Below are 16342 nucleotides of genomic sequence, written 5' to 3'. Positions count from 1 at the left end.
AGGTGTGTAATGTCAGTCATTACATTTGCTATTCACATTTGCAAGTTTTTTTGCAAGGAACACGAGCCGGTCTACGGCATCTGGCTTGAGGGATGCCCGGTGGCATGTTACAACGCCCCCTCCTACACTAAAGAGCCTCTCCCATGGGGCACTTGTCGCAGGTATTGAGAGGCATTTCCATCAATCATTAATATGGTATCAATCATTAATATGTGTGCAGACAAGGTAAAAAAAAAAAATAAAAATAAAAATAAAAATAAATAATAATAATAAAAAAAAGTGAAAAATCGATTTTACGATTTTCACGTTTTAACATCGTTCTAATTACATAATCGCGATTACGATTTAAAATCGATTAATCGAACAGCCCTATTTGGAAGTAAAACCTATAGTTGTAGCTAGTGTGTTGCTAATGAAACGTGAACGTTATAGTCACATTCAAACATCAAGGGAATGGAATGTGAAATGGGATAGGCCTCATTTAGTTTGAGCATGTGGCAGCAACACCACTCTCCTCCTGCCCTGTCCACCAAAACATTCTGGCCCTTGGTCATGGAGGCCATGAAAGGCCACAGTGTGTGCCTGAGTGTGCTCCCACAGGCGTGAGGGGCTCCTGACCTCAGTGGGAGGAGGGCGACTGAGTGGGCTCACTCAGTTCCCCCTTTCAGGCATTCGCCAGTCCTTACTGTAACTTCTTGTGTTATTTTCAGCTGTCTGCTGGAGGAGTCTGCTCAAACTGTGTTTAGAAAAATCAGAGCAGCAGAGGATGTGAAACTGAGGTAAATTCCATATAAACAGGGGGAAGTGAGAGGGATTACTGAATTTCTACCCAAATATGATATCCAACGCCCCTTCATATCCCTTAAAATGTAGAAAGGTTGAGTTTAGTAAAATACCTTCCTTTCTCAATGGGACTTAAGCAGGTAATTCAAACCATCCAAAAATAACAAATGGCTTGAAATAAGTTGCCTTGGTCCTGGTCATGCCCACTTACCCTCAGTCAGTCAGCTGAAGTTGGAGAAGTCTTTTGAAAATAAAATACTCACAGAGCTAAAGCTCAGCTTATTTCCTCATGCTTCAAAGCACAATTGCTCTTTGAACGTTCACTCCCATCAAATATTTGCATGGCACCCCTTCCTGCACAAGCCCACCCCTCAAATCAAAGTGCATGTGTGCTCCTTTATAAGTCAAATATCAGGAAAATATTTACAATGTATGCACTGGCCATAAGTAGTTTCTTCATACAGTATGAATACTGTGGATTGAATGACCCCCTTCTTTAAAGGGCTATTCATTCATTCATTCATTCATTCATTCATTCATTCATTCATTCATTCATTCATTCATTCATTCATTCATCTTCTACCTCTTAAGGATATGCTCCAGATATAAACAGAAACCCTGAACGTGAATACCATAATAACCTTGAGTGTCAATAACTCATCACACCAATGATCTACGGTGAAGTACACATTGTAAACGATCATCCTTTGGTGTTTTTATCCACGCCACCGTACGGGCTTTACTTTGCTCAGAATTCTTTTACAATTTTTTAGAAGTCACTGTCATGTTTTGAGATGCCTATTCGGTTTTGTTAAATGTCTTTGAACAGTAGCATTGTAATCACTTTCAAATTAACCAAAATATATTGTTGTCCTCCATGAAGCTCATGTGACTGTTTTTTGCCCAAAGACAGTTGGGATATGCTCCGAAAGATCCTTGTTCACCTAAATATGATAAAAACAGGTATACATGATGGATGGGTGGATGGATGGATGGATGGATGGATGGATGGATGGATGGATGGATGGATGGATGGATGGATGGATGGATGGATGGATGATGGATGGATGGATGGATGGATGGATGGATGGATGGATGGATGGATGGATGGATGGATGGATGGATGGATGGATGAATGGATGGATGGATGGATGGATGGATACATGAAGAACATTCAAATAGTTATTTTATTTTATATAACCCCAAAAAATAAAAAAAAGGTGGAAAAAATTTAAAATTAAGAAAAGAGATATGAAAAAAAAGTGATTCTTACGTTCACTTTCACTCTTTGTAGACAATATTTATTCCTGAATTTCAAGGTTTTTGCAAAGTCCAAAAAGATATGGGACAGGTTGATTTAAGGGCAGGATTGTGCTTTTTTTTGCTGTTTCAATCAGGTGATGTCACCAGTTGATGTATACAAAAACAAACAAAGCTGGGCATGCAGAGGAGTTTGTGAAAAAATGTGTTAAAAAAATAATTAGAATGTAGAAAAGCTATTTTTATTACATAGGTTAAATATTACCGTAATATTAAAAAATTATAGGAAGCCTTTTCATATTTCTTTCTCTATGGTGTATGATATCAAATAATATGATTAAATATGATATTAAATTAATCCAAGAGTCAGAATCTATGGACTGGATGCCTGTGATTTCCAGTTTCCCAGACAGCACAGCATCAAGAATCGCCATTCACCAAAACCAGATAAAACCACATGGACACGATTAGTTAAGATACCTTTGTCCAACAGTAGACTACCATTCACAAACGTTGCTACAGGCTCATGTGTGCAAAAAATAGCCTAATGAACTTCTCCATCAACATCTCAGGGCTTAGTCATCTTGAAACGCGTGTTGTGGTCAGAAGAATCAGTATTCCACATCTGTTTCAGAAGCTGAAGACAGAAAAGAGACATCCAGATTCTTCTACCAAAGGTAATGGTATGGGATTGCATCAGCGTTTCGGGGCAAACTTAATTCACACTCCTGTGATAGCAGCAGTAATTTAAAAAATTACAATACGTTTTTGGAGCAGCACATGCTGCCTTCTAGATGACATCTTTTCAGGGACATTCATGCATTCATCAACAACACAATACAGAACCACATTCTGCACACATTACGAGCGTGACCTGAATGCTTGTATCCTGACCTGTCCTCATTAGAGCATCCGTGGAGAATGTTGACTCAGAAACTGTGACGATCACAATGCTCTCTTGCAGGCCTTGAGAGATGTTTGCAGCATCCTGCACAATTACAGAGGCATGACGACAGAAGGAAAGGTTGCAAGTACTGAACTTTGGTTCTGACACGGAATATGTAGAGACATTAAAAATGGGAAAAATGGCGGTACTATTTCACGCGTCGCATGACAGGTTTGCAGAGATCTCGGGAGAGAATGACAACTGGAACGCTTCCCAGCTTCATTTTGATTCAAATGGAGGTACACCTCCATTAAATGATAAGTTGACGAGAAAGCGTATAAAATGTTTTGAGTTCTTGTCTGCAAGAAAATAAAAGTCTGCATAACGAAAGAAGAAAGCGTATGCAAGGATCACTGTGTTTTCAAGTCAAGTCAAGACTATAGCAGTAAGAGGAATACTTTTACCAAATGTAATAGAATTGATTTTGGGTGGTTTTCTCCAAACACATTAAAGCCCTATCATATATTTTGAAAAATAAAACTTATTTTTAAAGGTTCAAACAATAAATGACATACCAAAGCCTCAGAAGAAAAATCATCATCTGCCTCCCCATAGACGGGGACAATGCTCATTTATTCAGGGGCAAAACGTCCTGCCCCATAAAAGCAACTCTGAAGATGAATTGATTATTTTCACATCTGTATGCTCCACTATTCCTCATCGCTCAAATGCTACACAACAGCTGTGCCACTACCCTTTCAGCATCCTAGATTGGAAATAAATTATTGAGTTGGTCGCAAACTGCAAATGGGAGGAGATAACCCACATCTCTTTACTTAATTTATACCAGCGGTAATAGTATTATCCATCAGTGTTGCTTTGCAAGTTAAAAGTTATTCAGGAGAAAGTAAGAGGAAGTGAGAGTAAATGTGTTGTTTGCAGAAAGAATGTTTTGGCCCAACATAAAACACACATGGATGAGATGCGGGAGCTCATTTGGTGCTGCTGGTATTGTTGTGATGTCTGTGAGTATGACGATATAGCTATCAGGCAGGGTTCCCCCCTTTTTTTCTTCTTTTTTTTGTCTGCTTGGGAGTCTTCCAGCCCGTCCACTTCCTTCAGGATAGAAGAGGAGCCAGGAGTACTTGTTGCACTGGGCCTTGCTCCTGAGGTGATGTGATTAAAGGCTTCTGTCTGGGCTGCACCCCCAAACACATCACAGCTGCTTTAGCTAATTGAATTGTCAGGAAAGCAGACAGGACTAAATGTAGCGCCGAGAATGACGGGCCACATCAACAGAGTGGCACTTAAATAAATGCAGGATGTGGTGTGTCCAGAGCTCAGAGCTGTGTCTTTGTAGTTTACATGTGTCTGAACATGCTTGTACATAAAACATTTTCACCTCCATATTATTAAGAGTCATAAAGAGGCTGTTTAACAATAGTGGAATCCTTGATCACTACATGTTTTACCACAATGTAAGTGGAGGAGTTTTACTTTGCTATTTATATCTTTTTTTATTTTGTCTGATCAGATTATCTAATAAGACAATTAATGTAGTTTTAGGTGTAGGTGCAGATGATGGATGGATGGATGGATGGATGGATGGATGGATGGATGGATGGATGGATGGATGGATGGATGGATGGATGGATGGGTGGATGGATGGATGAGTTATAATTTACCTTTAAGCATAGCTAAAAAAAAGACATTAGACATTAAACAGATGAAAAAGACAATATAGAGATATAAAGATACAATGATATAATAAAAACCCTCAGACTAGGAGCTTGTGTGAACAATGATAATAAAAAAAATCTTCAACTGATGGTTGAAGGAATTGACCCAACAATCAAGGAATGAGGAAGGAAAAATGCAGCTTTTGGACACTTTAGCATTGACTTCCTTTTTCAGGACTGAAGCCATGTGAATTTAAAAAAACTCTATTATCTTGTAATACAAAATTACCTATATATATATATATATATATATATATATATATATATATATATATATATATATATATATATATATATATATATATATATATATATATATATATATATATATATATAGTAATAAAACAAATCTTATAGTAGAGTATATAACTGTACTGCATTACTGTAATCTAGTGTAGAACCTGTAGTGCATATGTAATACCGCAAATGACCACTAGGTGCGGCTCCATAAACTGGCTCCAATGGACCGCTCCAACCTCCGGTGTAACATGAGGTCAATAGTTTGGCTGGATTTACTCTTTCTGATCATGGTACTGAATGCTGACAATCTCTTAAATAATAATAATAATATTAGTAAAGCCATAGTAACATGTTGAATCAGGTTTGAGTCCAAGACTGAAACAGAAATTGAATCCAAGAAAAATATCCCATATAGGGGATAATTGAGTGTAATGTATTGTTTTGTATCTTAAATCTTTCTCATTAACACTAAACTGACAGCGCAGGTACATTTGTGCAAACTTGGATGTTGTACCAACAAGGATTGGTTGCCAGTGTAATCAGTAACTAAGGTAACTACTTAAGAAGAAGAAAAAAGAAATCTAAAAGATAATTAGTGTCAGAACTAAAACTCTAGAGGAACATTTCTCCAGTTTTCTATTGAATTGGAATAAATAAATAAAACAAAAGTCTTGCATGGTGTCAAACAAATAGTAAAAAATGTCACTCCAGTCTTAATAGCTACTAAATATGTCCACATCTGTTATCCTATGAGACAAGGAAGAGATGATTACCAACAAAGTCAGCCAAGATCTGTGGTGAAATGTTCTTTGCAGAGGAAAGGGGTGACGTAATTTAGGAGAGATGATGTAATTGTCTCTCAGCATGATTGTGCTTTTTTGTATGCCCATTGATTACTTAAATGCTCGTCTGCTTACTAAGAGTGTTTTACAATTAATGTGATGAAGACATTGTTGCTCCTTACATGACTTTATTTTAATGTCAAATTAAGTGTTGCTGACTAAAAACATTGTTTTTGTCCCGTGTAATACGACTGTACGACTGAAAACAACAGCAAATGTCCATCAGGTAGCTGGCTGATGCTTCAGACTGCAGTCCCTGCTTATTCAATGATCCTGATCAGCATTAATGCACCACAGTCACAGCTGCCAGTGGATCAGACTTAACAACCAGTGAAAGGAGAGTCTCTGCACCCAGACGCTACGTGTAATCAATGCAGCTACAGTATGACAAGTGCAGGGACAAGTGTGCATCATATTAACCCTCTTTGAGTGTGCATACCAGAGGCTCACAAGAGGAGTCACAGGGAGATGAACAAAGAGATTAGTAACTTGTTCAGAGAGCGTCACAGTGTGCAGGAGTGGCGTTGCTCACCCGTGCACGGCTCTGTGACCGGGACGTTTAAGAGGAAAAGGGAGCGAGTTGTCTGGTGTCTGCAGCTTGTTTGACCAGCTGTTTTGCAGTGACATGGAGACGCAAAGCTAGTGTTACTAAAATTGCCTAAAGCAAACTCCCACAGCGTCAGGAACTCCTCTGAGATATGTGCCTTTGATCACTTTAAGATATATTTTCAGGTGACAAGGAATTTACTGTACCTGTGGGGATTTAATTAGTTTTATTTTAAGGAAAGTGGTCATTTTAAATAAAAAAAACAAAACAACTGACATTGGTTTTTTTTCTGTGATTTTTTTGATGTTTTGGAACAAAGTAACTGGCAATTCTTGGAAAAACATTGTTACTTCTCTGGTGGTGGAGAAGCGGCATGGTCAGCCGCCCCCACTCCAGTCCCCTCCCTATTGTCCTCATCCTCTCTCAATTTCTCCCCTGTTTTTGAAGGAGGCGTGTGAGCAAAGAAGAGGCAGGGCACGTCGGATTTGGGGAGTGGAACCTAGACGGCAGGACGGACACACACACACACAGAGAGTGACACACACACAAATGCTCAGTCAGCGTTAGTGACACAAGTGCTGGCTCTGCTGAGCAGTGTGTTGACTGGCTCCCTGCTCTCCATTAGCCGGTATGCCGCAGAGAAAGAGGAGTTTCACTTTTGGAGCCTATGGAGGGTAAGAATGAAAAGCCTTATAAATGACATCACAGCTCTCATACTGTAGGTGATTGTTAGCAGGTGTGTCTGGCAGTCTGGACAGTGTTTCTTGAGGCTGGTTTGATGACCGTAGAGAGTCTGTGCCTGTATTTGTTTGCATATTTGGGATGTTTCTGCACTGGAATGTTATCATTTTCATTATCTTGCGTCTCATTTCAGTAGCTTTCCATTATAAATGCAACTGATGTTTCTGCTATTGCTGCTTAATGAGCAGTCACTGAGGATGTCATCCTGTACAGTAGTGCTGAGGCATCACATGTAGAGGCAAAAACAAAGATACGGTGACAACATCATGAGAGGAGGATGAGTAAGGATTAAGTTACAGGAATTGTGTTAAGGCACAACAGAAATGTCAGCTAATAATCTGTCTGTGATTGGGAGTGGATGTGTGTTTTCTGTATGTATTTGTCTTTGAACGAGATGATCTGTTGATTACTCGAAAGGACAGAACTGTCTCACCCAGCAATGTTGCAATGTTTTAGTATACTAGGCAGTAGTCAGAGACATATAAGGGTGTGTGTGTGTGTGTGTGTGTGTGTGTGTGTGTGTGTGTGTGTGTGTGTGTGTGTGTGTGTGTGTGTGTGTGTGTGTGTGTGTATAAATGTTGTAGATGGTCTCAGAAAACTCTTGAAACATAGGCGGACATTATTCAGATGCCGGTGGAGACAGTCTGAGCTCTGAGCTCTGAGCTCCCCAGCCGTTTTCTCAGGTGCACTGCAGCATTGAGAAGGCTCATGTCCACATCACACAAACCAGACGGCAGACCAGAGTTTACTCAGCTACATCCACAGAGCCCGCTCCAGAAAATCAACCCACATGTAAACTCAGGGAATTCACTGAATGTGAGAATGCATGCTGGTCATGCTGGCCGCGTCATACGTTCTTTTTTAAATGTTTGCCACTCTATCTTGATTTCCAGTTGTCCATCAATACATGTTCAAGGTCTCTAGGGTTCATTTGTAAATGCTTCAGGTGTGAATCAGTCGTAGCATGATTTGATTAAATGATGAATCACCCATCAATGATTCAAATGTACACTGATTAACAGTATATGTAAATGCATGTCAGGGATTTAGTCACCTTGGTAGTCGACTCTACCAACGACTACAAGCAGTCACATTAATCTGAACTGTCCTGCACTTTAACTGCACATCAGACACCACAAAAGGCAACTAATAACATGTAATGGCTTCTCAACCTCCTATAGGTTGATTTACCAGCTCATTATGGCTTCATTTTACACATGTTCCCCAGCTGGAGACACTCTGGGTTCGCTTGACCTGAATAAGGTCATACATTTACATCTATACGCTCTGGTACATCTACGCTCTGGGTTTCTCACCTCACTTATCCCATTTGTGCTTAACAGTAAGTCCATAAAATGTGAAGTGTGCCCAGGCGTTTGCTTGCAGGACGACCGTGCATCCCTCACCGTACCACCCAACAGTTAACAGTGATGTTAAGAGACGGCTCCAGAGAGCTACATAAAACAACTTCAGCTTAAACGTAGCAGAACAGCATGAGTAATTAAGCAAAATGTCTCTTTGAAACATTTAGCTACTCCAGACAAAAATTTGGTGTAGGCTGCAAATTCCTCTGTTATGTTCTGTCACTGAGTCATCCACCTCTGCGTCCTGAATGGAGAATTCATAATTTGTCATACTTGTGTAGTGGGAATGGATTTGCTGTAGTGTTGAGTGTATCATCCCTGAAGAAGCCAGTGTGAATAGTACACGTATTTAGCTTCTGTCGTAGGACACGTAAACAGAGCAAAGGAGGCTTTGTTAACACTTGATTTCAACGGTTTACAAATACTTTTCTCTCAAATTGTTGTTCTTCATTTTCAAATTAGGTTTGTAGCTATTTATCTGAACTTAAGTAATCAGAGAGATCAGGTTATCTGAACGGAGATTACGACATCATTTATCTCCCACGAAGGCCATACTGGGGAAACTCCTGGATCACTTCCTTCACAATTCTGCGGTTGTCTTCCAGGACACTAGCACTCACTTATGATTCACCTTGTAATTCAGAAAAAACATGAAACATTCATTTCCAATGAAAAACTAAACCCAATTCATTCAGTAAATTGACTTTTTCATTTATGCAGGGTATTTTTTTATTTAAGTGAAGGCAATCTGCTTCAATATTTCTAGTTTTTATTTCTTGGAAATGATATAGCTGAGAGTTTCTCCATCCAGTTTAAGGTGCTTAAAGGAGCTGTATGTAAGAGCAATAATAAAACAAATCATAAAATGACCCTGATATGTCAACAGACATTTAAAAATCATGTTAATTTCAAATACTTATGTCACTGACAACAGCACTCAAGCCAGGATATTCCAGTTTAAAAAGAGGAGTTGCAGCCCTCAACTGATGTTTATGTTGTCATTTTTTGTTTTGGCCTGAAGCTCCACCCTCCACCTATCTCCCAATCACCAAGTCAGTATTGTTTCTGAAGCTCCACCCTCCACCTATCTCCCAATCACCAAGTCAGTATTGTTTCTGAAGCTCCACCCTCCACCTATCTCCCAATCACCAAGTCAGTATTGTTTCTGAAGCTCCACCCTCCACCTATCTCCCAATCACCAAGTCAGTATTGTTTCTGAAGCTCCACCCTCCACCTATCTCCCAATCACCAAGTCAGTATTGTTTCTGAAGCTCCACCCTCCACCTATCTCCCAATCACCAAGTCAGTATTGTTTCTGAAGCTCCACCCTCCACCTATCTCCCAATCACCAAGTCAGTATTGTTTCGGCATCCGGGTTGCCAGCTCGGCTCTAACTATCGCAGCCATGGCAGCCTACGTTCCTGCTGCATTCTGCAGCCTACCTGGCAACCTCTGGTCGGGGGGAGGAGGGGGAGGGTACACGCCGCTCAACAATATTTTGAAAGTGACTGCAGTACCAGTTTTGGACATTTCTTACAGACGGCTCCTTTAACTAACCTATTCATGCTGGATGGATTTTGATCCTCTAAATTTCAGTGAAAAAAAATCCATGTGTCAAACTCAGACTGATTGGCTAAATATTCCCAAATTTTTTTAGGACAAATATGTGTTTAAATAGTCAATGTTTTGGTGTGAATGACAACATTGTGCCAGGCTCTTGCCCAAACTCGTCAGCCACAGAATGACCAGAGAACCAGGTCTGATGTTTCTCTGCAGGTTCTCGTTCACGCTTTTATCGATGTGACACACTCCCTCACAACTGGAGATATTGGTCAGCATTGATTGTTCGGAGAGAACAGAGGGAAACAAATATGGAAAATGTTGTCTTTTGTCAACAATAAGAAGACAAGACCCCTTTAATAATAACGGTAGCTTTTGTGCTGCTAAAGCACCAGAAAAGGACCTGATACAATAACCTTAGTGATTAAGAATGGGTTAAACTACAACCTTCTACGTATGCTATGTGACACTTTCTGTCACTGGGTAGTATTAAACATTTATTTATAGTTTAATGACGTCAGTTTTGAGTCTACTGCTGTTCCGGTCGATGGCATTACATTTCATATTGAACAATTACACTAAAATAAAACCCGGGAGTGTTGAAAGTGGACTGTAAGGATACCCATGTCCTCCATAGATGAGAGTATAGTGTGAACAGCTGGTTGTTGCTGCAACTGTATCATTCAGTTGCCCTTTCTTACAACTTCTGTGGCTTCAAAATGGTTCACAGGTTCAGACAGGTTAAGGTTCAGATGAGGAGTTGTGGGTCAAACTTAAAATGCATCAGAGACCGTACCAACTCTGTTATGTGACTGATGACAAGGAAAAGCTGACCAGTTGCGGGATGTCACGGTTGTCTCTTCCTGACTCTCGCAGTGAGAGGGCTTCTGGCTTGCCAGACTTTCATTTTGCATCCACAGAGTAATTAATAGCATCACGGCATCCTTGGTACATATTCGGCTGCATAGCTACTGGCACGAGCTGCTGAAAGTGTATATATCATATGTCCACACACACATACAACGACTTACAGCACACTCTAGGCACATTCTTCTTCTGTTTTTGTTGAAAGAAGCCCCTATGGGGCGAAACCAAAGACTGTATAAAACAGTTGATGTGCATTTGGTCACGTGACCCACTGGTTTCTGCGGCTAGCTACTGGCTGAGCCGACTGTCATCATATTATCAATCATATTTGAAATAAAGCTACTGCTTTATATAAAATCTCCTGGCACGGTAAAAAAAATTCATCCCCCTCTGAGAACGACTGAAATCAAAACGTTTTGTTTGAACCAGGCTGTAAATATGTTTATTTCTGGTCTAAAGTTGGACATTTTAACACGGGAGTCACTGGAGATTGACTCGCTTTTGCAGGACTCTATCGGTCAGTCGAGGAATTGCAAAATATTTGAGTTCCTCATGAGCGCCAATGCAGAGGTTTGATGGTTGGCACTTGGTCTGAACCCACCACAGGGCTTGACAAGGCTGCACATGCAACACGATGTCAGAACATAATCTGTGTTTGATAAAAGCTGGTGTGTATCTAGCTCTTGTAGCTATTTGCCACCCTCTGTCTTTCGTGGACTATCATGGGCCCAGTATGTCTTCACCAATCAGAATAAGATAAAGAAGATGGAAAAACTACTTAAAGTTTATTGTAAAAGATGATCAGTCAACGTTTAAGCGAATAACATAACAAACTAGAAAATTTCAGGAAATTTTGATATGGGCATGCCCTACTGCCCATTCGTCCCCTCTCGCTGCTTTGGTTTGGGGCTGTAGTGGTTGTGTTCGGGGTGGTTCTATGTCAGTTTGAGGTGTTTACGGTTTTATTGCATTCATTCCTGTGCTCCCAATAGTTATTAATGGGGCGCGCTTTTTGGCGTCTAGCGTCCCCACGGTAACGCTTTTGACTGAGGCAAGTAATGCCCATCGAGGCACGATGGAGACGCATCTAACGATGTATGCCATGCATGGGTGCACGTTCCAGTTCAGGCTACGTTTACAGATAGCTTTTTTTTTCACCATGGTAAAAAACCCCATCCGAATGAATGGGGCCATTTGGCATGGATTTTGACATAAAATGTCCTTAAATCACAGCTTCATGAAATTTGAATATGTTGAAGTCCACAGCGTGCCGAGTCTGGGAACATTTGTATGATGTCTCTACGATAACCTGTTGCCTAGCAACAAGCGTCCAAAGTCAAATGGAAATTAAAAAAAAAAAAGAAAGGTCAGTATCGCAAAAACGGTTATAATTAGCATAATGAGGTTCGAAGGTCCGTTAGTGCCAATGGGGCCGAGTGTTTGAAAGTTTGAACGATGTCTACGATAAAGTTCGGCCGAGCAATAAGCGTCCGAATTTTCACCTTTTTTTTTGCTTTTTGGCATCTAGCGTTGTCATGGTAACCCCTATTACTGAGAAAAGTAATACCCATTGAGGCATGATGGAGACACATCCAACAATGTATGGTATGCATGGGTGCACGTTGCGGTTCGGGCCGTATTAATGGACGAAAAAAAGTGCGGAATAAGAATAATAAGGAAGAAAAGGGAAACCTTTTCTGTATACCATTATATCGCCTTCATGTTCTTGTTTTTCCTCATTTTTTCGGGTGTGTTTTATGTTTTGGGGATTTTTTTTTTCCACATCAGAGCAGGGTCATGCTTTACACCCGCTGGTGTGACGTGGGACTTTTGCGAATTTAGCTTGTTAGCAAAATGCTAGCAACATTGCCCTTTGGGCCATTCTGGACGATTGCAATATGGTCATGCCATTACTTGGCATGCCCATAATAAAAAGAAAGCTTTAGAACTTAAAATCCTAATACCTTATGATCACTTGGTGGAAATCTTATGGGTAGATGAGTTTGGGGTTTATTTCAAACGTGGAAAAGAATAATTGATTGAGCAGAGTGAGCGAGTTAGCTTTGCTGTGTAGCACCAGCCTGGAGTGGCATTACACTTGACATTTTGTTTTATCAGCCTGAAACACCGGCGAGCGATCTGTGAGGCGCTCTGCCCTCTGAATCTCACTGGCATTCACTGACAGGAACACAAGCTCCATGATCTCTGCAAATTGGTCTGTTTTCAACAATTATGCTCATTAATTTTGCATTCAGATTTTGCCGATGTTGCCACATCATTTTAGCTGTTATATCATGTGATATTATGTGGTTTTGTTCTGGGTAGCTTCTGGCCGTCGTGTCTCGCTTTTACAGTCAAACTCCTTTTTTTTAACCCACCTCAAAACTGTTTTTAGTGCCAGTTGAACCATAATGTTGCAACACAGAGATTTCATCATCCTGTATTGTCTTTTCACAAAAATACCCTACATGCTGAAGTAACTAGACTTACATGTTTGTTTATCACATGAAACAAGAGTGGAGCAATGTATATGTGTCTCATGGGTTTCCCCACGAACTTCTAATAATGACATATACGCGGAGGCACGAGTTGTTAAATGAAATGCATGTTCTCCCAGCGACCTCAGGGAAATGACCTTTAGGAAACCAAAACAATGATGCTCTATGTTGCAGTCGTCCATAGAAAAACTGGAAGAATGCTAGTCAGTCCTTTTCAAAAACAGTCAAGGGGGGAAAGATAGACATTGTTTTGAAATCTGAGGCCCCAGTTGTAATTGCTATTCTCTGGTCAGCTGATTTGACAATGTCAAGTAAACAACAATGCAGACTGTGTGAAACTGTGTCTCATGGTGAAGCACTATATTTGATTCAAGGTAATACTGTGTAAATATGTTCAAGATAGAATCCATTTACTTCACTTTATTTTTTGTGTGGTCTGTGGCTACAAAAAAAAAGAAAAGGATGTGGAGGTCCAGTATTTTTGGTAAGAATTCATTTTGTCACCTTAAAGAAAACAGTTTCTCTGTTACCACACCCGGTCCTGTTAAAAAAAGAAAGATTTCTTTGTGTTTGTTTTTTTATCTCGTGTCTAAGGCTTATGGGACTAGAGTATTGCACCTAGGACAAAAAGAAGACAGCACAGAGAGGTTGGTTTTGTTTGACAAAGGCAAATGTTTACATGATTAAAGATGATTACACCGCAGGACAGGCCCACTTCAGATCAGGAGCACTTTCAAGTACCTTTCCAACGGCAGCGACAAAACAAACAGGAGATGCAGGGCGCCCAGAGGGCTCTTCAGTGTCCATGCAGTCACTCTGCCTTGCATATTTACTCTGACAGTCACATTCACATTCATAACCACAACGGTGAGCCATCTGCAGAGAACAATTGGGAGGACAGTGCCAGGTGAGCCAAGGTGCCACTTAGCATTAATTGGTTTTAGCTCTAAAAAAAGAAGAAAATATATGTTTACATTTTAAAATAATCAAATTCTAAATTTGTGATGCAGTTACTGTTTCTTATAAAAAATTATGTCAGTGCTTACAATCATCCACATTATCACAAGGTTTGCTACCATGAAACACGTTTGTCATTTGGTAAAGAAGTATAAAGCTTTCTGAATGCTACGCTTACAAATTATAAGTTACATATAATTATAATATAATTATAAGTACATCTCCTTTTACACTTCATTTGCATTAACAAAGATATATATATATATATATATATATATATATATATATATATATATATATATATATATATATATATATATATATATATATATATATATATATATATATATGGCTGGCCAGAGGCACATGCTGCAGCAATATGCATGGTGGATCATCAAATAAATCTTTTTCATGTCAGGCAGCAGAACTGTTGATTTAAACATGCATCAATATCCTAATCCCAAACAACTCTGATAACATTGCAAAGATCATAATATTATACAATAGAACTCCGGCCCACCAGGGCCACTCTGCTGCAAGTTTTAGATGTTTCCTTGCATCAGCACACCTGATTTAAATGAATGGATCGTCATCAACTTGCCATCATGTTCTGCACAAGTCTGTTAATGACACAGTCCTTTGGTCCTCACAGCAAGAAGGCTCCTGGTTCAATTCCCAGGTCTGGCAGAAGTCTTACTGTGTGGAGTTTCATCTCTCTCTTTCTATATGTATATATATATATATATATATATATATATATATATATATATATATATATATATATATATATATATATATACATACATACATACATACATGATTCATAAGAGAGAAATTAATCAAAACAAAACATTAATCTGAATCTCTCAAAATGTGGACAATAATTCTCATATGTGACAGTTGCGGTGCTTATAGCTGTCAGCATAGCTGTGATGTGTTTACATACACACTGTATCCTACTGTATAGTGGCTAAATGAGGACATTCAGTCTGTTTTTGTTCATTTATGTGGGCCTGAATGAGTCCATGTCAATAGGCTCATTCAGGCCCACATGGGGCCACACGGGGCCGAGACACAGTCTTCCATCTAGATCTGGTCACGTTCCCTATTGTTTTACAATGTTTCACTCTCAGTGAGCATTATTTATGAGCAAATTATACAGTGCTAAAAGGGTCATGAGTCTCTCTCACTGATCTATTTTTGAATTCAGCCAGGAGGTTGACTGCTATGGCATTTTTTGGAAAATAGCATGAAAGACATAACAATATTGTAAACATGAGGCGTTTGTTTTACTGTGAAAGGGACAGCAGATTTACTGAATTGGCTCACAGATGATCATTAAATGATAAGTTGCCCTTCAGTGGCTTGGTCAGCCCAACGGTCACATCATCCTTACATTCTCAGCATCAATTCAAAAACCCAGGGACCAATCTAGTCTAACGCACCAGCAAATACAATGTCACAAAGTCATTGTTATTCATTTTTATCTATCATTTTATTTTGCCATCTAATATCAAAGTATGACAAACAACCTTGAATTTTTTTTCTTGCTATAAAATGACACACAAAAAAGTGTCCAATGATCCATGAAATGTGCCAGAAGTGATGTGCTATTCATATGCTATGCCATGAGATCATATGGTCATTTTACAAACAAAGAGGATTTCTTCTGCCAAACTGCCTATAGCGAACTGTAATCATGCACTTTATGTACTTGCTGGTCTGTCAGCACATCAGTATACACATTGGTCCAGATTTAAAGAAGATATACATGTAAAATAAAAATAAAAAAGTCACTTTTCCAGCACTTGAGAACGTATGTTTGGGTGTCTTAAGTGAATTTCATGTCAAAAATCCTGTTCGTTTGTCGAACATCCCTATTTTTATCTTGACCAGGGACGAGTATTGATGATACTGATACTGATACTAATACTGATACTAATACTAATACTGATACTGATACCAGTACCGATACTGATACCAAGGATTTCAGTGACATCAATACTTATTGATACTTGTCTATAATTTGGAACAAAAGTTAATGGTATGATGCTGAAA

General features: G+C 39.4%; 1 protein-coding gene across 11 annotated transcripts in view; it reads left to right on the top strand.

Moving 5' to 3' along the window:
• Positions 1–6841: 6841 nt before the first annotated feature.
• Positions 6842–16342, top strand: part of rap1gapa (RAP1 GTPase activating protein a) — a 59287-nt gene continuing 49786 nt past the window's right edge. For all 11 annotated transcript variants that reach the window (XR_009783822.1, XM_061735516.1, XM_061735524.1 and 8 more), the window contains exon 1: positions 6842–6971. Coding sequence is in view for 10 of the 11 variants with exons in the window: in XM_061735516.1 (XP_061591500.1) it covers positions 6928–6971 (44 nt within the window). In the remaining variant the exon portion in view is untranslated. The remainder of the gene's footprint in view (positions 6972–16342) is intronic.

The sequence above is a fragment of the Cololabis saira genome, chromosome 12 (genome assembly GCF_033807715.1).
Source record: "Cololabis saira isolate AMF1-May2022 chromosome 12, fColSai1.1, whole genome shotgun sequence".
NCBI lineage: Eukaryota > Metazoa > Chordata > Actinopteri > Beloniformes > Belonidae > Cololabis > Cololabis saira.
Note: the sequence above shows the minus strand (reverse complement) of the source record. Positions and strands in the feature narration are given on the sequence as shown.